General features: G+C 38.5%; 1 protein-coding gene across 3 annotated transcripts in view; it reads left to right on the top strand.

Annotated features, from left to right (window-relative positions):
• Window positions 1–22,325, top strand: part of Adck1 (aarF domain containing kinase 1) — a 375,938-nt gene that overhangs the window by 263,261 nt on the left and 90,352 nt on the right. For all 3 annotated transcript variants that reach the window (XM_090379667.1, XM_090379666.1, XM_090379665.1), the window contains one exon: window positions 19,860–20,003. In XM_090379667.1, coding sequence (XP_090235793.1) covers window positions 19,860–20,003 — 144 coding nt within the window. The remainder of the gene's footprint in view (window positions 1–19,859; window positions 20,004–22,325) is intronic.

The following is a 22,325-nucleotide window of genomic DNA, read 5'->3' as shown; positions in this document are numbered from 1 at the left end:
TGGGAGGTTTAGATCTTTTCGCAGATAAGCTTGCTCTATTAGTTTGACAATTCGTGGTGTATTCAATAGTAAGAAAAAGTGGTTGGGACATGCTGTATGAAGTAATGAAATTTTTGGATGTGGCATACACGTGGTAAGAATATACCCAGATCCTTGACATAACGTGTCCTCGACAATGCTCCGCATACACACTACTTGGACTCCCTCCAGTCACCATCTGGCAGAGTAGAGGTAGCAAGATTCTACACTAGCTGATCCGGAAGCCTCCTAGAGAGTTACTAATAGGTTCGGTCTGGTGTACTAACTAGCGGCCGGCCTGCGAACAACGTTTTAGAGATCCATCAGACACATTTTAGTTGACTGTCCAGATTTTAGCAGTATCCGTTTTACCACTTTTAATCATCTAACTGAGCCATATACACTCAGTCAGATTTTATCCGACAATGATCATGTGTCTGTTGTTTTTAGCTATTTTAAATCAATAAAGGTTTTTACTTGTATTTAAAATTTACATGTTATTGTTATTTCTTTATTGATTTATCTTTTCTACATTTTATACCTTTGTTATTTTATACGTTGACATGGTGACCTAAGTAATTAGGTCAGTGAAAGTTTAAATTTTTTATATATCACCTGGTTTTGACGCATTATAGCCTTAGTTGCTAATGCGCCAATAAAACCCAAAAACCAACCAACCAACCGTTTTAGAGCTGTACCCTCGAAATGTAAGGAATATTGGATCTCGCCACAACGTTCATCATAACCTCAAAAGTGATCAATCATACTGCATGGAAGAGATAGGGAAGGGTTGACTGGAACGTAGCTCTAGAGACTAAACATGGGTTCTACCACTTCAAGCCTCCAATAAGCAAAGGGGTGGTATTTCACCGGTTGATGAAAGTCATCTACCACCTAGTACTGCCTGGTAACATAGAGGGGCGACGTTCCTCCATGTGGTGTGGGCCCCACACCTTGACCCCTGCTTACGTTGGTTCATACCTGGGTGGTCAGCCACCATGTACTTGTGCATGGAGGTTATACCCAGGATTACTAACAGTCCCACCATCGTGAAGGTGCAAGCCGAGGATTTGGCTGACACAGACCGTCCGGATTTCGCCGAAATTGGGTCCACTTGACTTGAGTGTCACCCGAATATCAGTTCCATCAGTGTTTTAGACTCTGATGGAACTGATAGCAAGTAGCAAGTACAGCTTGTCTGGTAGCAAGTACAGCTTGTCTGGCATATCTGAGAGAATGTCTGTGACAACCTCAAGGACCTAAGAGTAACCTCAAGGTACTCTTATAAATTGTTCTGAATGTGATACAGTCAATGAAAAGAAAGGAGGTGCTTTCTAGTTTAAAACCTTGGCAATATTTTGTCTCAAAAAAAGTGTCCTCCAACCAAATCACACAGGTTTTTCAGAATCCTGCCGACTGTTGCAAGACCAGAGTTCTCAACAAGGGTTCCAGTCTTCTAGAATGTCCCCTTTGAATCAGATCTGCTCCACATGAAATTGATTGCAGTAGAGCCCATGTAATAGAATCAAGAGGTAATCTTGTTCTTTACAGAAGTAGAGAACTAAACATGCAGTTTCCATTCAGAAAGAATAGAAAAAAAATGGACCTTAGTCATTGTGGTTTTGAGAAGGCCAGATGGTGTCAAAACCAAAGATCTACAAAAAATTGCCCTACACAGTTTCAGAGAAACCAGCATCATCTCACAGTGATGGAATGGCTGCCCCCCTTCCTGATTATGGATTATCCCATCTACTTTACTTGAGATCAACTTTTCTAGCTGTCTCTCCACCCATTTCTCCTTGTGGTCAAAATCTTCTTGGCTGTAAAAAGAAAATGCATCCTTGGTACCATCTTCCGTATTTCTCATCGTCTTCCACTGTTCTTCTTTGTATCCCCTCTAATGTTAGCTCTGTGATCCTGTTCACTGGAGCCATCTGTGAACCATTCTTTTATGTGGCCAAATGATCTCAGACTGCTTTCCTGCATTGTTTATTTGCTTCATCTCATACCTATACTTTCTCAGAATTTCCCGTTTCTTACTTTGTCTTTCCTTGTAACACCACCCATCCACTTCAGCATTCATATCTCTTACATGTAATCTCTGTTCCTGTTATCCCTTTACTGTCCACCACTTCTGCTCCATATATCAGTGTAGGTCTTGTCACTGCCCTATAAAATCTTCCCTTAAGCCTTACTGGTACTTGCTGATTCCATGGTACTTGCTTGCCTCCACCTGATTTGCCCTGCTCTTATTCTGCTCATTTCATACTCATTAATCTCTCTCACTCTGTTTTACTACAAAATTTTTGCTGTGTCACAGGTTGATTCACTGTTCTGTTACCACTAAAACTGCATTTCAGATACTCTGTTTCAGTTCTACTAATCTTCATACCATTTGATTCTGGAACCCTTCTTCATTCCTCCAACTTTTTATTTACTCCCCCTCTGCTCCTATTATTCAGTGCTCCTATTACTCAGCTTTCTGCTCCTATTATTCAGCAAATACCATGCTGTATTGTCATACACCATGGTATTTGCTCTTATCTGCTTCCTGAAAATTGATCCAAAGTCATGATAAACAGGTATAGGCATAATGTCAATCTCTGGTGCAGCCATCTTTACTGAAAATTTCTCACACTCATAGTGGCCCTCGCTTCATACATATCCTGGATAGTAGTCGTAATCATAGTTGTATATCTGAATTAGATATTTCAGATTATCAACAAAGTGATGCAAGGAAAGAAGCATCAGCCACAAAAAATATATATATATAATAATAATAAAATAATAAATAAATAAAATCTAAATTAAATTTAGTAAGTTACCTTGACTTCTTTCATTTACCTCTTTCTTTCAGGTATGTATTATTATTATTATTAGCCATATGGTGCAAGGAAGTGTGAGGCTTATGCTGTATCAGCCAGAAAAAAATTTTCTGAATTACCCCGAGAGAGAGAGAGAGAGAGAGAGAGAGAGAGAGAGAGAGAGAGAGAGAGAGAGAGAGAGAGAGAGAAAGTAGAAGGGAATCACCAAGAAAAAGAAGAATGATGATATCCAGATCAGGACCCTGGATGTGCCAAGCCCATACTCACCAGATGTGAGCCACTTGCCAATCTCTCAATATATTTAGATAAACTTCCAACCTACACAAGAGCAGGTGAAAGTTTATTCCAACAGGTAAAAGTTCAGACATCTTGGCTACAATTATCCCCTCTCAACATAAATTTATGCCCCTTCTGTGTGTGAGTGCCGCCTCCGTAGCCAGGTGGGAAGGTCAGGGAATGACCACCGCATATTCCCGGAGCAATATGGCCTTAGTTGCTAATGCTCCTGAAAACCAAATAACAAACTAACTAACCCTTCTGTGTTTCATAACTAAACATAAAAATTCTCTCAGCATCCAGTTTACTTAAACTGTTCAAATGCAGTTTAAGTAAACTATACTTGAACAGTTTCCATCATCTAGGGAAAATGAAGCTACCAGCAATCATTTTCGTGTAGTGTCTCAGGAGAATGATTGCTGATAACTTCATTCTCGTGATTGGTGGTTCGACTGTTGATGATCCTGCTCAGAAAGCTGAAGAACTGAATTAGTATTTTGCATCTACATTCAGACATAATGAATTGTGTAAGAAAGAGGACAGAAGTTTACTAAACTCTAACAGGGAGCTAATTGATTTTGTAATAACACAGAGCAAAGTGGAGAAGAAATTGTTGAAGTAAACATAAAAAAAAGTCACCTGGGGCAGATGGAATCTATCCAGTTATGTTAAAGGAGGCAGCAAGGGTAGTAAGCAAACCCCTAGCCATAATTATGAGAGCATCCTTAGATTCAGTGGAGCTCCCCATGGACTGGAGATGTACAAAGGTATCCCCAGTTTACCATGGAGGTTCAAAGAGTGACAAAAATAATTATAGACATGTAAGTTTAACTTCTGTTCTGGGGAAAGTAATAGAGTCACTGGTAAAGAAGTGATGCAGGATCACCTAGACAAGTCTGCAGTAATAGTTCAGACACAGCTTGGGTTTGTTAAGGGGAAGTCTTTTCTGACCAGTTTGATTGGATACTACAATGTGGCCACAAAGGAACTGGAAGCAAAAAATAATTTTGATATCATATACTTGGTTGTTGTTGTTGTTGTTTGGTTTTTAGGAGCATTAGCAACTAAGGCCATATTGCTCCGGGATATACGGTGGTCATTCCATGACCTTTCCGCATTCTCCATATTTGGTGGTGACGGGCTCGAACCCCGGTCTAATCAAGAAGCGTGTGCTACGCACTGCTGCTCCTTCCCACCTGGCTACGGAGGCGCCTCATATACTTGGATTTCAGGAAAGATTTTGATACTGTTGCGCATGGAAGACTGCTGTACAGATTGGAGCAGTATGGCATTAACAGCAAGTTGCTGCAATAGATAAAGGGATGGTTGACTGTGAGACGGCAGAGAGTGGTAATAAATGGAAACTGTTCTACATGGACTAATGTTATTAGTGGAGTACCCCAGGATTCGGTGCTTGGACCATTGTTGTTTTGTGTATTTATCATTGATATTGATGAAGGCATATCACCTACTGCAAAAGGATCTAGAAAAGTTAGGCAGATGGGCTGAGAAGTGGCAACTGAAGTTTAACATTGACAAATGCAAAGTACTGTTTATGGGTAGCAGTAACCCAAGACAAACATACCAAGTGTGTGGCACTACACTCGGGGAGGTGGAGAATGAAAAAAACCTGGGGGTAATTGTACAGTTAGATATGAAGTTCTCTGAGCAGAACAGATAGATGCTCTTACCAAGAGAGGCTTAAGTTCTGTAAGTTGCAGCATTTGGAGACTAGGCATCTGCGAGATGATCTGATTGAGGTGTATAAGGCCTTGAATGGTTTCAGCAGGCTCAGTGCTGATGGGATACTTCCGCTTGCTCAGATTAAGAGCCTGAGGGGACATAGATTCAAATTGAGGAAAGATAGTTGTAGAATAGATGTGCAGAAGTTTGTATTTAGTCAGCTGGTAGTCAATTGCTGGAACAGTCTTCCATTTTTTTTTTGTGGAAGTTGATGGCTTAAATAAATTTAAGGCTGAACTAGACAAACATTTGGAGTTACCGGATGGGTGAAATGGGAAGGGTTTTTTTTTTTGTTTTTTGGCTTATGCTGTATAAGCTTGCTTTCTTGCATCATATGCCTCAACTAATGCTAATGCAGGAGACAACACCTTCATCAGGCCAACCTGTAAATACCTGGTTGCCAAATGCCATAGCCTACAAAACTAAGTCTCTCTTGATAAGAATACCCCTTGGTGCACTTAAGCAATCTTGTTGCTCTTCTGGTACTCTTCCTAACAGATCTTTCCTAAAATGGGATCCCCAACCCTGTATGCAATATTCAAAATGCAGCATAACCATTGCTTTATATAATGGAGTAATCATCACTTTATCTTTATTTCTAAGTACAGGCACTCCCCAACTTACATAATACTCGACTTACAGAAATTTGACCTTATGTAAGTTTTTTCTAGTCGGTGAAAACTGTAGGAATAAAAAGAGGTGTTGTGAAAATATCGTAATGTGAACCCAATAACACATTGTGTTTTGTTTTGTTTTTTTTTTGGTAATTTGTTCCAAGACCTCGGAAGTTGAAATTTTTGCCCCATTACGAAGTTATTTATCTCTTTAAAGGTCATTTTTATAATGGAAATTGCACTAACTTGCATCGTTATCATATGTTCCATTATAAGAATCAATTTTGAATGCCTTTGTGATATTTTTCTAAAGCAGATTTCTGGAAAGTCACTATCATAAAACAATAAAAACAATTTGTTTTTATTGTTTTATGGTAGTGACTTTCCACTTTTACAATTATTGAGCTTTTCTGTTAGTGCATCTAATTATAAACAGGTAGTAAACTCAACCTTACTGCATTTGCAATAATCCCGATAACTGGAATTGTTTGGGTTTTTACATTAGGTATTATTGTGACATTAGGTATCATTAGGTATTAGGTATTATTGGAAATGATGTTTCCCTTCACTGAAATATTCAATCATATAAAAAACATAAATAAATTTTCAGAATCTTCTCTTCATTCATATTTATTTATTATAATGGTTAAGGGATAGGGACCAATGGAAAGTGCAAGTGCTGGCAGTGCTAGGAAACGGAACAAAATTGATTTAGAAATAAAGATGATTAATTAAGAAGTACGAAGCAGGACATAGTTTGTCATCTATTGCACGGGAATTAAGTCTCGCTGCTTCAACAGTGAATGCTATTTTAAAGGACGGTGAGCATATAAAATAACATGTTAAAGGATCAACGCATTTAAGTTCAACAGTGATCAGAAAGCAACGTTCAGGAGCTATCTCGAAGATGGAAAAGCTATTAATAATATGGATGGAAAATCATCAGATTCAGAAGTGAGTGCCCCTGAGTCTAATGGCCATTGAAGTAAAAGCAAGAAGTATATTTATGAAGATATTAAGAATAAGTATGGCGAACCCCAAGCCAAGTTCGTGACAAGCAATGAATTTTTTAATAGGTTCAAGCATTGCACTAGTTTCCAAAACATCAAAGTATGCGGTGAAGTCTTCAGTGCCGAATCTGAAACTGCAGAGAAATTTTGTGATGTGTTAGAAAAACCCATGTGAAATATCCATCCCTCAACCTCTGCAGCAGCATACTTATCAGCTGGAGATGTTGATTCTGACAACGATGCTTGAAAGGTAAAACTTGCTGACGTTATACCTGTCTCCTTTCTCTATTTGCAATGTTGTATGCTTTTGTAATTTTTCCTGTGCATGAGATAAAAAATTTCATAATTCTATTTACATATTCGTCGAACATTTCTTTTTTGCTTCAATCAAATTCAGCATGTGTGGTTGCGAGTGCTGCATATGCATTTAGGGAAATTCCAACTTATGTAAAAATCGACTTATGTAGAGTTCCTCAGAGCGCAACCCTTACATAAGTCGGGGAGTGGCTGTGGTAGTAGTTATGGCAATGATGCAAGAAAGCTAGCATATACAGAGTGTTTCAAAAGTGACAGTCAATAATTAAAGGTGAACTGTACAGACTACAATATGCAAAAAGCCTAGTAAACATGGGTCCTTAAGTGAATTGTTTTTGAGATGTTGCACATTTCTACTCAAGATTCACCACTGGCAAGGTGAACTGTACAGAGTTGGGATCCACCACTGACTTGATTGTTTAGATTAGGTTATGCCCATTCTCTCCCTTTCCCCTCTCTCAGTGCTCTGAGATGTATGCCTGCTATATGTACGTCTAAGTACTTGACAAAGGATAGTCAACATGGAAAGAGGTTATTACAGCAACGAAGAATATGCAGACATGCACTTCATGTATGGTAAAGCCAATGGCAGTGCACTCGAGGCTGCACGTGTTTACCAAGAAGCATTTCCCCGCAAAAGGCAGCCCAACAGGCGCACATTCATCTGGGTACATCAGCGCCTTAGAGAACATGGCGTACAAGCAGGTAGGCCCAGAAGCATGATACCTGATACTTCTGGGCCTACTGGGGCTGATGGATGAGGAAAGGCTGTTAGATAAAATAGAAAAAAATCCAGAAATTTCAACAAGGAGTGTTGCTCTGCAAGTGTGTGTACTGAGTCAGCAGGCGCCTCCGTAGCCAGGTGGGAAGGAGCAGCAGTGCGTAGTACACACTTCTTGATTAAACCGGGGTTTGAGCCCGTCACCACCAAATACGGAGGATGCGGAAAGGTCAGGGAATGACCACCGCATATCCCCGGAGCAATATGGCCTTAGTTGCTAATGCTCCTAAAACCAAATAACAAACAAACAAACTGAGTCAGCAGTGTGTGGAAAATTTTACATCACCAATTACTGTACCCCTACCATATCCAGCGTATACAAGGTCCCAGTAATACAGACTACCCTACCAGAGTGAAATGGTATTTTTAATTTTCATAACTGCCATGTTTGGTCTGACAGAAATCCTAATGCAATTTACAAGTCACAACATCAGCAACGTTTCTCGTTGAATGTCTGGGTAGGCATTCAGCGAGACCACACTTTCTGCCAAACAGGCTTAACAGAAGAGCTATATCTTCAGTTCCTGCAGAATGTTCTTCCAGATCACCTTGATGATGATAATGTTCCACTTCGGGAATGCCAGAACATGTGGTTTATGCATGATGGTGCAACGGCACATTTTGCTCGAGTTGTGACTCTGTATCTAACCAGAAGGTATGGTCAACGGTGGATAGGTAAAGGTGGGCCTGTAATGTAGCCTCCCAGATTACCAGACTTAAATCCTATGGATTTTTGTATCTGGGATAATGTAAAAAGCTTGGTGTACACTTTTGACATTAACACAGTTGAGGAATTGCAGCGTCGGGTTGACGGATCCTTTCAGCAAATCAGAAATGACCCGGGAATGCCTGAGAGGATTCGGAACTCAGTGTAGAGAAGACTACAAAGCTGTGTACGGATGCAAGGACAGCGTTTTGAACACCTTTTGTAACATCCTATAACATGTAACATCTGTTTGTTTGTTTGTTATTTGGTTTTTAGGAGCATTAGCAACTAAGGCCATATTGCTCCAGGGATGTGCGGTGGTCATTCCCTGCCCTATCCGCATCCTGCGTATTTGGTGGTCATGGGCTCGAACCCCAGTCTAATAAAGAAGCGTGTGCTATGCACTGTCACTCCTGCCCACCTGGCTACGGAGGCGCCAACATCTGTAAAATCCTGTGGTGTTGAAACCAAAAATTAAAAATGTATTATCTTATGTTTAATAAAACCACCCTTAGCAAAGGATTCACAGCTTTTTGCTAAACTAGTGCTCCCATAGTCAGTGGCGGATCTGAACAGAAACTGTGCATAATCTCAAAAACAGTTCATTTGCAGTCCGATGTTTACTGGGACTTTTTTGCATATTTCAGTTTCTACTTTTCACCTTTAAAATATTGACCATCATTTTGGAAATAATGCATAGCATCACCAAAAAAAAAAAAAAAAAACCAACCGTTCACCCATCTGTACCCTCCAGGAGTTTGTCTCGATCTTCCTTGAATTCATTCAACCTACCCACTTCCACATCAGATGGAAGCCTGTTCCAACAATAAACCACAGACTGGCTGAAGGCAAACTTCTGCACATCTGTTGTGCAATCATCCTTCCTCAACTTGAATTTATTTCCCCTCATTATAGTAGTCTCAGTAAGTGGAAGAATACCTTTAACATTCAGCTTACTCAGTCCATTCAAGGCTTTAAACACCTCATTCAGGTCTTTCCAGAGATGACTGGTCTCGAGACACTGCAATATGCAAAACTGAAACCTTTCTAAGTGCACCCTTTGTTCCCCTCAACAATCTCGTTGCTCTTCACTGCCCTCTTTCCGACAGTTCTACATCCATCCTTAAAATGAGGACTCCAGAGCTGTATGCTCCTGGTGTGGCCTGACCTTTGCCTATACAAAGGGATAATCACTTCCTTATCCCTGCTAGCAAAGTTTCTGTATATCATTGAAAAAACACATTGAGCTGCCTTGGCAGCATCTCTAACTGCTCTGTGAATTTCATGTCTGATTGCACAGTAACCCCTAGGTCTTTATCATTCTCCACCACCCTCAGTGTAATATCACACAGTTGATAGGTTCCTCTGCAGTTACTTTTTTTTTTTTTTTTTTTTTTTTTTTTTTTATAAACACCCCAAACATGAGAGGTGTTAGAACCTATAGTACTTACTACTGTGCTTGGTTTGGAGGTTGAGAAGACGAAGGAAGACATTTGTTGACATTAGACTTGAACTTCTGTAGACTGTAATTTTCAGCAAATACATATGAAGGAAGATTGTTCCAGAAAATGGCAGATGAATGAATAAATGAGGAAGATGAAAAGTTGGTTCTCTGAGTTTTAAGTTGGACAGTAAATGGATGTTGGCTGGTGGCGGCAAGTGTTCGAACTGTTTTGAAAGAGAGAGCGGGAATTATCGAAGCCAATTCAGAAGAACAGTGCCCATGGAAGTATCTATAGAAAAGGCATGCAGCAGAAACAGTATGTCTGTGAGACAGCAAGTAGAGAGAATCTGTTAGAGATGAATCATTAATTAATCTAACTGCCCTCTTCTGAATGGAATCAAGAAGCCTAAGAGAGGTTTTGGGGGCACCACCCCAGATGTGGAAACAATATTCCATGGTAGGGTGGATTTGCGATTTGTACAGAGTGAACAGCTGTTTGGAAGAAAAGTAATGCCGAGAGCGAAAGAGAAAACCAAGTTTTTTAGATGCAGAGGAAGCAATATTTGTAATCTGCTTGTGCCAAGAGAGATTGAAAGTCAAGGTAATCCCCAAAAGAGGTATATCATTTTGCCTAGAAATTGGAGTGTCACCAAAGATAAGCATAGAAGAAGAAGAATATTTTTGAGAGATATAAGACAAGACTGAGTTTTAGAAGGGTTGAAATCAACTAAGTTGTCTTTGCCCCACTGGAGAATTACCTGGAAATCGGCATTTAAGGAATTGGTAGCAGATATTCAAGAAGTTAAAGCTGATTGAGTTGGGCAAGGTTTCTCAAAATGGACAGTGGAATGCAATGTGCTATCATCAGCAAAACTATGGATAGGATTTCCAGTCAATGGAAGAAGGCCATTAATATACAAGAGGAAAAGAGTGGGGGAAAGAACTGAACCTTGGGGGATATCGGCATAAATGGGGAAGTTAGGAAACAGAGAGCCATCTACCATCACCCTCTGAGAGCGATCAGAGAGAAAACTGGATAACCAATTACAAAAAGTAGTTGGCAAACCATAAGATGGAAGCTTGTTTAGAAGACCTTTATGGCAAACACGATCGAAGGCCTTTGAGATGTCAAGAGCAACTGCTTGTGTTTCACTGAACTTTTTCATTGAATTTGTCCATAAATGGGTAATATAGGCCAGAATATCACCAGTGGATCGACACTGACGGAATCCCTACTGGTGATCGTTGATCAGAAGGAAGGTTTATAGGTAGTTTAAGAGTTGGCGGTTAATTGATTTCTTCATTACTTTAGAAAGGGTAGAAGTAATTGCAATAGGACAATAATTGGATGGGAGGGGTTTGTCATCTTTTTTAGGAACTGGCTGGATATGAGCAAATTTCCAAGCAGAAGAAAAACACCTTTTGAATAAGAAAGTGAAAAAAGGCAGCAAAGAACAGGAGTAAGTTAAGGAGCACAGGTTTTGAGAACAAGTGGAGAAATACCATCAGGACCTGGAGCTTTCTTAACATCAAGATTCGGCAAAATCCTTTTGACATACATTTGACAGAAGACCATAGGAGGCATTGAATGGAGTGTGTTGGAAATGGTGAGAGGTGTTTTACCAAGATCATTAAGACATTAGTTGGAAGAAAAATGGGATGCTAGCAGATCAGCTTTATCCTTGGCCGAAGTGACAACAGAACCATCTGGTTTTGACAGAGGTGGGAGGAGAGATAGGCAAAAGTTGCGGCCAATAGCTTTAGAAAGAGACCAGAATGCTCGGCTACTATTAGGGCAAGAAGCAAGTTTTTACTCTTAGCCTGTTTAAACTCCAGTTTGGACTGATTAATAACTGCTTTACAATTGTTGCGAGCTTTGGTGTAGGCAGAAAATGAAACTGGAGAATCAGAAACAAACCAATTACGATATGAAAGCCTTAGCATATTTATTGGAAAACCAAGGTTTAGATAAAGGACGTTTTATTTTGCATTCCCATTTTGCATTCTTGTAATGCCAAACAATACGAGATTGGGAATAGCCATGAGATAAAGACTCCATTGGAGAAGAGACAATCACCAACTTGTTATCTGAGGTGCCTAAAGGACCATTCACTTTGACCGTTTACTTAGAAGGATTGTTTGTGAGAAAAAGATCAAGCATGTTGGCTGTATGGTTAAGATTGTCCGGTATACTTGTAGGTAAGTGAACAATCTGTGCAAGGTCATTAGTAATTGCAAAAGCCTCAGCATCTTGACCAGCTGGGTCAGTGTGACTAGAAAACGGAAGCCAACTGGAGTTGTGAACATTAAAATCACCAAGGAAATTTACCTCACTGTAAGGAAAGTTGGACTGGAGAAAGTCAAGTTGCAAAGAGAGGAAGTCAAAGAGCTCCAAGTGATTAGCGGAATTAAGAGAACGGTAGAGACAACAGATGAATTTGACCCAATGAGGTAGAGAGATTTTAAGGCAGAGAAGATCAAAAAGAGGAGATCCCAAATTACCAAGTCTCTCACAGGAATATCGGAACAGACATATGCACAAGTACCACCTTTGAGGCAAAAGGAATCATACAGCAAATAGTTTGGGCAAGTGAGATGAGTAGTAGTTGAATCAACTGATAACTGAGATTCTGTGTGAAAAAGTACATGGGGTTTGACAGACTGTAAGTGCAAATGAACATCGTTGAGATTAGAATTGAGACCACGTATATTTGTGAAATGAACTAGGAAGTGTTTAGGAGGTTTAGATCTTTTCGCAGATTTGTACAGAGTGAACAGCTGTTTGGAAGAAAAGTAATGCCGAGAGCGAAAGAGAAAACCAAGTTTTTTAGATGCAGAGGAAGCAATATTTGTAATCTGCTTGTGCCAAGAGAGATTGAAAGTCAAGGTAATCCCCAAAAGAGGTATATCATTTTGCCTAGAAATCGGAGTGTCACCAAAGATAAGCATAGAAGAAGAAGAATATTTTTGAGAGATATAAGACAAGACTGAGTTTTAGAAGGGTTGAAATCAACTAAGTTGTCTTTGCCCCACTGGAGAATTACCTGGAAATCGGCATTTAAGGAATTGGTAGCAGATATTCAAGAAGTTAAAGCTGATTGAGTTGGGCAAGGTTTCTCAAAATGGACAGTGGAATGCAATGTGCTATCATCAGCAAAACTATGGATAGGATTTCCAGTCAATGGAAGAAGGCCATTAATATACAAGAGGAAAAGAGTGGTGTATACTATTCATGGTGTATTCAATAGTAAGAAAAAGTGGGTGGGACATGCTATATGAAGTAATGAAATTTTTGGATATGGCATACACATGGTAAGAATGTACCCAGATCCTTGACATAACGTGGCCTCGACAGTGCTCCCCGCATACACACTACTCGGACTCCCTACAGTCGCTATCTGGCAGAGTAGAGGTAACAAGATTATACACTAGCTGATCCAGAAGCCTCCTAAAGAGGCTTACCAATAGGTTCGGTCCAGTGTACTAACTAGCAGCCAGCCTGCTAACACCGTTTTAGAGCTGTACCCTCGAAATATAAGGAACATTGGATCTGTCCACGATGTTCATCTTAACCTCAAAGGTCATCAGTCATACTGCATGATGGAAGAAATGGGGAAGGGTTGAGTGGAACTTAGCTCTGGAGACTAAACATGGGTTCCTCCAATAAGGAGTGGTGGTATTGCATTGGTTGATGAGAGTCATCTACCACCTAGTACTGCCTGGTAACATAGAGCGGCAGCATTCCTCTATGTGGTGTGGGTGCCACACCGCAACCTCTGCTTGCGTTGGTTCATACCTGGATGGTCACCCACAGTGTGCTTGTGCATGGAGGTTATACCCAGGATTACTAACAGTCCCACCATTGTGAAGGTACAAGGAGAGGATTTGGTTGTCACAGACCGTCCGGACGTTGCCAAAATTGGGTCCACTTGACTTGAATGTCACCCGAATATCAGTTCCATCAGCATTTTAGACTCCCATGTAGCAAGTACAACTTGTCTGGCATATCTTAGAGAATGTCTGTGACAACCTCAAGGGCCAAAGTTACCGCTGACCACATGCAATACCTTGCATTTGCCAATGTTAAACTTCAACTGCCATTTCTCAGCTCATTGGCCCAATTTTCCTAGATCTTGTTGCAGTAGCTCACCCTAATGACTATAGTTAACAACCCCACCAACTTTGTATCATCTGCAAACATTAAGTCTGATATTTCTTCATCAATATTTTTGATAAATATTGAAAACAATGGTGGACCCAGCACTGTACCCTGGGTAACTCTACAAATAATATTTGTCTACAAAGAGAAGTGCCCATTGATAACCACTGTATGGCTTCTTCTGCTTAACCATCCCTTTATCCATTGTAGTAACTTGTCCTTAATGTCACGTTACTCCTGTTTTGATTATTGAACGAACTGGTCAGTGCTTTTGCACCATGTTTTGCTTGTAGTGACCTGTCCAAGTAAAGTAATTGGCATCATTTTAATTGTATCTCATATTACAATTAAAACGATGCCAATTATCAACTTGGACAGTTAACTACGAACAAAACATGGTGCTAAGGCACTGACCTGTTCAATAGTAAATCCTAAGCATAGTCCCATGCTTCACACAAAATAATTGCATTACTCCAGTTTATACAGCAGCCTTTTTTGTGCAACTGTATCAAAAGCACTTTTCTGAAATCCAAGTATATGATGTTAAAATAATTTTTTGCATCCTGTTCCTTGCCCACTACATCATAGTAGCCTAACAGATTGGTTAGACAAGACTGTCCCTTGACAAATCATGCTGTGATTGCAGTATAATTGCATGCCTGTCCAAATGGTCCTGCATTACTTTTTACTAGTGGTAGTAGAGGCATGTGGTGCCAGACAGCAAGTGTATTAGCCTATGTAGCATCTGCCAAAAAAAAAAAAAAAAAAAAAAAATTCACACATCCATTACCTCTAAAAGTTTGTCCAGTTCCTCCTTGAATTTATTGAAATTATCAACTTCCACAACGACAGATGGTTGTTTGTTCCAGCAATCAACATCTATTCTACAACTGTCTTTCCTCAATTTGAATTTATGCCCCCTCAGGTTCGTAAACTGAGCAAGCGGAAGAATCCCATCAGAATTTTTACACCTCCAACAGATCACATCACAATTGCATAGACTCCAGCTGCTACAATTTGCAGAACTTGCCTTTCTTGGTAAGAGCACCACTTTGTCCCCTAACCAATCTTGTTGCCCTTCTCTCTACACGCTGAAGCAACTCTGCATCTTTCCTAAAATGAGGCCTCCAGACCTGTACAGAGTACTTAAGAAGTGACCTGACCACTGCCTTATACAAAGGGATAATCACTTCCCTTTGCCTACTAGCAAAATTCCTGTAAAGTACCCCATAACTGCTCTGGCAGCCTATCTGCATTGCTCAGAAAACTTCGTTTCTGACTGCACAATTGCTCCCATGTCTTTTTCATTTTCTGCCACCCTAAGTGTAGTACCACAGAGTTCGCACATTTCTTTGGGGTTACTTCTTCCCATATGCAGCACTTTGCATTTGTCAATGCTTCCCATATGCAGCACTTTGCATTTGTCGATGAATCCAAAGATGCTCCTATAATTATGACTAAGGGTTTGCTTATTTCCTTTGCTGTCTCCTTTAATATAACTGGATAAATCCCATCCATCCCAGGTGCTTTTCCTCTGTTTAACATCAACAATTTCTCCTCCACTTTGTTCTCAGTTATTACAAAATCATTAAGATTCCTGTTAAGAGTTTAATAAGCTTCTGTCTTTTACTTCCCTAAAGAATTCCTCATGTGGGAACGTAGATGCAAAATACTCATTGTATCATCTGCATACAATTATTTCATGATGCCATTATTTTTCCTGGAACAGATGTTAAGCTAACAGCTCTGTAATTACTAATGTGCCTTTTAATCCCTCTTTATGAAATGGAGAGATATTTGCACTTCTCCAGTCCATAGGGACCTCCATGAATCCAAGGATGCTCTCATAATTATGGCTAAGGTTTTGCTTACCCTTACTGCTTCTTCTCTTTATATAATGGGATAGATTTCATCTGCTCCAGGTGCCCTTTTTATGTCCATCCTCAATATTTTCTTCTCCACTTTCCTTTCAGTTATCACAAAGTGATTTAGCTCCTTGTTAGAGGTTGATTAATGTCTGGCATGCCCTTCCATTAAGAATTCCTCATCTATGATTGTAGATGCAAAATGCCTATTCGATTTGTCCGCAACCTAAGCAGGATCATCAATATTAACCCATAGACATTGTGGCCAATGTGATACAACCTCTTCCTTCTGCTGTTAATATAAGCATAGAAGTGTTCGTTATTTTTCTTTGCATTCTTTCCAAGAGATCTCTCTCGGCGCCTTCGTATCCAGGTGGGAAGGAGCAGCAGTGCGTAGCACATGCTTCTTGATTAGATCGGGGTTCGAGCCCGTCACCACCAAATACGGAGGATGCGGAAAGGTCAGGAAATGACCACCGCATATCCTGGAGCAATATGGCCTTAGTTGCTAATGCTCCTAAAAACCAAACAACAACAACAACAAAGAGATTTCTTGTAATTTGCCTTAGTTTGCCTAAATTCTTTTGCGACATGATTGCAGACTAATTTGTATGTACCATAGTTTCTGTATCACTTGATAATTTATTTCTATTCCATGCACTTTTCTCCTCTGCCACATGTCTCAATAGTTCATTTGACATACATTTATTTCTAAGCATTGAACACTATTTCTTTGTTGGTATGAAAAGCCTAGTAGCTTCTTTGATTATTTCCCCGAATGCTTTCCATTTAGAATTTTCTGTTGGTAACACCATCGGTTGATCGCGCTACACACAATTTAAAAATTTGTTAGAAACCTCTGTAGTCACCCTTATGAAAGCAAAAGTCTTTCATAAATTTCACATTAGTACACTGTGATCGCTGCTCCCCAGTGAATTATTTACTTGCAGGTTCTTAATGTATAAAGAATCACTGCTGATAACTATATTAAAAATATTGCTTCTTCTTGTTGCCTCTTTAACATGTAATGTAGAAAACAGTCAGCTGAAAAATCCATAAAAGTCTTGCTAGTGTGTGAGTTTCTTTCTGATTTCCTGGTCCACTCCATTTCCCTGTATAGCTGTTTGGTATACTCATCACAGTCATTTGTCCTATAACACACTCCTCCGAATTTTGTTTTCCCGGTGTTTATATCTCCCCAAACCGACTCATCATTTCACTCATCATCCAAGTCAACTAGAGGCACTACCTTAGATTTAATATTCTTCTTAATTAAGAGCATAATGAGCAGCAGCACGTAGCACGCGCTTCTTGATTAGACCGGGGTTCGAGCCCATCACCACCAAATACGGAGGATGCGGCAAGGTCATGGAATGACCACCGCATATCCCGGAGCAGTATGGCCTTAGTTGCTAATGCTCCTAAAAACCAAAATAACAAACAAAAAGAGCATAATCCCTTCACCTCCCCTGTTCTTCCTGTATATATTGTAATTCACATATTCAAATTGAGCATCACTTTTGTCTGAGTGGCATCACGTCTCTGCTATTCCTAGAATATTTGCATTCAGCGACTTAATCAGTACTTGAAATTCATCAAAGTTATTTACAATGCTCCCCACTAATGTGGGGGAGCATTGTAATGTACAGCCACTCCACTTACATAAGGGTTTCATTCCACGGAACTCAATGTAAGTTGGAATTTCCTTAAATACTTATGCACACTCGGAAATTTGATTGAAGCAAAAAAGAAATGTTTGACAAACATGCAAATAGAATTATTTATTCAATTTTTTTATCTCATGCGCAGGAAAAATTACAAAAGTGTACAAAATTACAAAAAGGGACAAAGGAGACAGGCATAACGTCAGCAAGAATTTTACCTTTCGAGCATCGTTGCCAGAATTACTTAACTCTCCAGCTGATAAGCATGCTGCTGTGGAAGTTGAGGGCTGTGGAGATTTAGAAGGGGTTTTTTCCAACACATTTCAAAATTTCTCTGCAGCTGCAGAATCGGCACTAGCAACTTCACTGCATACTTTAATGTTTTGGAAATCAGTGCGATGCTTAAACCTATTAAATCACCCGTTTCTTGCCATGAACTTGGCTTGGTGGTCACCGTACTTATCCTTAATATCTTCATAAATACTTCTTGCTTTTGCATGAATGTCCATTGGACTCGGGGGCACTTACTTCTGTATCTGATTTTCCATCCATATTATTAATAGCTTTTCCATCTTTGATATAGCACCTGAATACTGTTTTGTGATAACTGTTGTAAATGTGTTGATCCTTTAATATGTTCTTTTATATGTGCACTGGTCCTTAAAATAGTATTCACTGTTGAAGGGGGCGCCTCCGTAGCCAGGTGGGAAGGAGCAGCAGTGCGTAGCACACGCTTCTTGATTAGACCGGGGTTCGAGCCCGTCACCACCAAATACGGAGGATGCGGAAAGGTCAGGGAATGACCACCGCATATCCCGGAGCAATATGGCCTTGGTTGCTAATGCTCCTAAAAACCAAATAACAAATAACTAACTGTTGAAGTAGCAAGTCCTAATTCCGTGCAATAGATGACAAATTTGTCCTGCTTCGTAATTCTTAATTAATTTTCTTAATTTCTAAATCAATTTTGTTTCATTTCCTAGCACTGCTGTTGTTTCATTTCCTAGCACTGCCAGCACTTGCAATTTCCATTGGTCCCTTTCCCTTCACCATTGTAATAAGTAAATAGGAATGAAGAGAAGATTCTGAAAATTTATGTTTTTTTTTTATGTTTGAAGATTTCAGTGATAATACTGTATCATAATAATGTGATAATACAGTGATAATACTGTATCATAATAATATGATAATACTGTATCATAATAATGTGATAATACTGTATCATAATAATGTGATAATACTGTATCATAATAAATGTGATAATACTGTATCGTAAAACCCACAGAATTCCAGTTATTGGTATTATTGCAAATGCAATAAGGTTGAGTCTACTACCCATTTATAATAGATTGTGCTAACAGAAAAGCCCAATATACCGGAAAGTGCAAATTGTTTTTATTGTTTTCTGGTAGTGACCTCCAGAAATGTGCTTTAGAAAAATATCACAAAGGCGTTCAAAATTGATTTTTATAACGGAATATATGATAACAATGAAAGTGTAGTGCAATTTCCATTATAAAAATTACCTTTTAGAGAGATAAATAGCTTAGTTTAATAGTGAACATTTCAACTTCTATGGTCTTGGAATGAATTACCAGAAAAAAACTGTTATTGGGTTCACATTAAAATATTTTCATGATACTTCCATTTATTCCTACTGGATGCAAATTATGCTTCCACGATTTTTTTTGCACCGGCCGGCAAAAACTTATGTAAATCGAATTTCCATAAGTTGGGTATTACGTTAGCCAGGGAGTGGCCGTACAAATATACATGAACATGTTCTTACTCGTAATTACTCTAACACAGCCCATTATTCATTTTTTCCTGTGATCACCCACAGCAGGGCCTGAAATCCCAGACAACTTGCTTTCCAGGCTGCTGCATGCACCAGTAGAAGACTTTTTTTTTCAGTATTTCTCTTTACTCATTACATGAGGCCTCAGATTTCTTACTCTTGATATCGTTAGTGCCAATGTGTATAAATCATGATTTTCTTTTTTTCTTCTTTGATGGTATAATAAAATTAGAAAAGTTTTTTTTCAACTTTTCTGTTTCTAACAGTTTTTCATGTAAACAATTTTTTTAATTAAAAAAGTTCTAAGCTTTTCTTTAAATTGTATTTTTTGCAAATTATCTTTATCATAAGTAAGGAGTATGCAGGCAGTTGTTAATTGAGAAATCAGCTTTTTTTGAGCATTAAGTTGCTTTTGGAGAATACTTTTCTAGAGCATTTTTCAGTTTTAACTTTCCATTTTTTGGAAAGTTATTGGGACTATTCCTGTATTTACCCACAAAAAAGCACAAAGCATAATCTAGATTAAATTAATCTTATTTTTATTTTTAGACAAAAATTCTAAAAACTGTATTTTGGATGATTAATTTCTGACATAAAAAGTTATAACAAAATATTTTCATATATAAATGTATTTTTTTCAGGTATCACATCAACTTGGGCAGTTATACAGTGAGATGATATTTGTTCATGGTTATGTTCACTGTGATCCTCACCCAGGAAATATATTGGTTCAGAAAACATATGGTGATTCAAAACTAGTTCTTTTAGATCATGGGTTATATACTGTAAGTTTGATATACACAATATATTTTATATACATACTTATACAGTATAAGAGATGTAAGGTAAATATATTCATAAAACTAATCCTCCAGCAGGTGAGCTTTGTGCATCTCATCAGCCAAAAACAGAACTAAAAAAATTAAAGTATTTCTTAAATTTATGTCCCTGTGAAAATTTTCTCTTCCTCAAGCATGGTTTTCATTTTATGATATACATTATTAATTATTTTTTAATTGAAGAAGTATAGCTGTAAAAAATTCTTTGATTCGATGTTTATGTACATAGTACACTATACATTCTTCCACAGAGCTGTAGTTTTGAATTCAAATACCTCCCCCTCCCATTTTGCTGCACAATGGAAGTGTAGTTGTGAAATAATTAATTCCTTTGGATAAAAAGACTGATTTGTTTTGTTTTTTCAGAAAAAATTAAATAATTGTAAAATGAACATGTACAAAAAACTGAATGTGTATAAAGTCAACTACATGCTTGGTCTTGGATATTGGTTGGACACCACTGTTCTACATAAATGATTGTTATATAAATTGGTGCAATTTGGCATAGAGGTAAGTTACTACTATGAATAAAGGTTAAGTGGTAGGAGACAATGACTAATTATAAATAGCCACTAATTGTCACAGACTAATGTTATAAGTTCAACACCACAGGGTTCATTTTCTTGCTGGTTAAATAATTATATAATTTGACTGAGTAGTGCCATTGATATACAATTTATAATTTTGTTTATATATCTTAGTAATTCAGTATCCAAGATAGAACTTTGTTCCTGCTTGCAAAATTCCTGTATGTTATTGGCAGGATCCCATGAGTTGCTCTAGTGCCTTTCTGCACTGCTCAGAGAACTTCATGTTGTATTATACAATTATCCTTAGGGAATTTTTCCTTATTAACTATCTTGAATTTAGTACTGTCCAATGATATGTTATCTTGCAATTACTTTACAGGATAACATACCATTGGACCCAAGTACCTTGCATTTTTCAATGCTAAACCTGAAATGCCATTTTCCAGCATATCTGCCTAGCTTATCTGAATCTTTCCAAGTAGCATACTCTGATTAGTATCATTAGCCACCCTGTCCATCTATGTATCATTAGCAAATTAGACATCAAATTTGAAATCCTATATCGATGTCATTAATAAATATTCAAAATATTAACTGTCTGCACTGAACCCTGTGGTGTTGAACTTATAACATTAGTCTGTGACAATTAGTGGCTATTTATAATTAGTCATTGTCTCCTACCACTTAACCTTTATTCATAGTAGTAACTTACCTCTATGCCAAATTGCACCAATTTATATAACAATCATTTATGTAGAACAGTGGTGTCCAACCTACGGCCCGCACAGAAAGTGAACTAAAACAGCATCAATCTCCACTGCTTGTACAGGCATGCAAGCGTCCGGCTCGACTGTATCAAACAGGTACATGTGGTTCAGTGCAGTCATATGTACGCTAAATACAGTTATGTATTTTGATATAGCCCGTTCATTGCATTGAATTAATTATTAATTTATATTGAATTTAAAAAAAATCATTCTTAAAAATGTTCCAAAGGGGGAAAATCGATTTGGAGGGCGCCTCGGTAGCCAGGTGGGGAGCAGCAGCAGTGCGTAGCACACGCTTCTTGATTAGACCGAGGTTTGAGCCCATCACCACCAAATACGGAGGATGTGGAAAGGTCAGGGAATGACCACCACATATCCCGGAGCAATATGGCCTTAGTTGCTAATGCTCCTAAAAACCAAATAACAAACAAATCAATTTGGAGTGTCGTGTTTTTGATCCAAGGCGGACTGAAGACTATTTCTTCATTGATTACCACAAAAAAAGCAGTGTGTTTAGTGTGTCAGGAGAGTGTGTGAGTTTTTAAAGAATATAATTTAAAACAACACTGATTCCAATCATAAATCTTATCATCAACATAAAGGAGTGCTGCGAAAAGAAAAGTGTTCAAAGTTACAAAATGAATTAAGAAAACAACAAAACATACTGAAAATGTATCAGTCATGAAATTTATCTGCTGTACGTGCCAGTTATCAAGTTGTACATTTGATCGCTTTTGAAAATAAACCATTCAATGATGGTGAATTTGTTAAGCATTGTTTGTTAAAATTTGTGGAAAAAATTTGTCCGGAGAAACGAACAATGATACAAGATATCAGTTTGTCTTGACAAACAATTATGCGAAGAGTAGAAGATATTGGAAAGAATTTGTTCAAACAACTTTTGGAAAACATAAATGAAAGAGTGGCACTGGATGACAGTGCTGTTGTAAATGACACACTCCTCATCTTCA

The sequence above is a fragment of the Mastigoproctus giganteus genome, chromosome 8 (assembly GCF_048544385.1).
Source record: "Mastigoproctus giganteus isolate SK-2022 chromosome 8, ASM4854438v1, whole genome shotgun sequence".
Lineage (NCBI taxonomy): Eukaryota > Metazoa > Arthropoda > Arachnida > Uropygi > Thelyphonidae > Mastigoproctus > Mastigoproctus giganteus.
The sequence above is the reverse complement of the archived record's forward strand: the minus strand, read 5'-3'. Positions and strand labels throughout refer to the sequence as shown.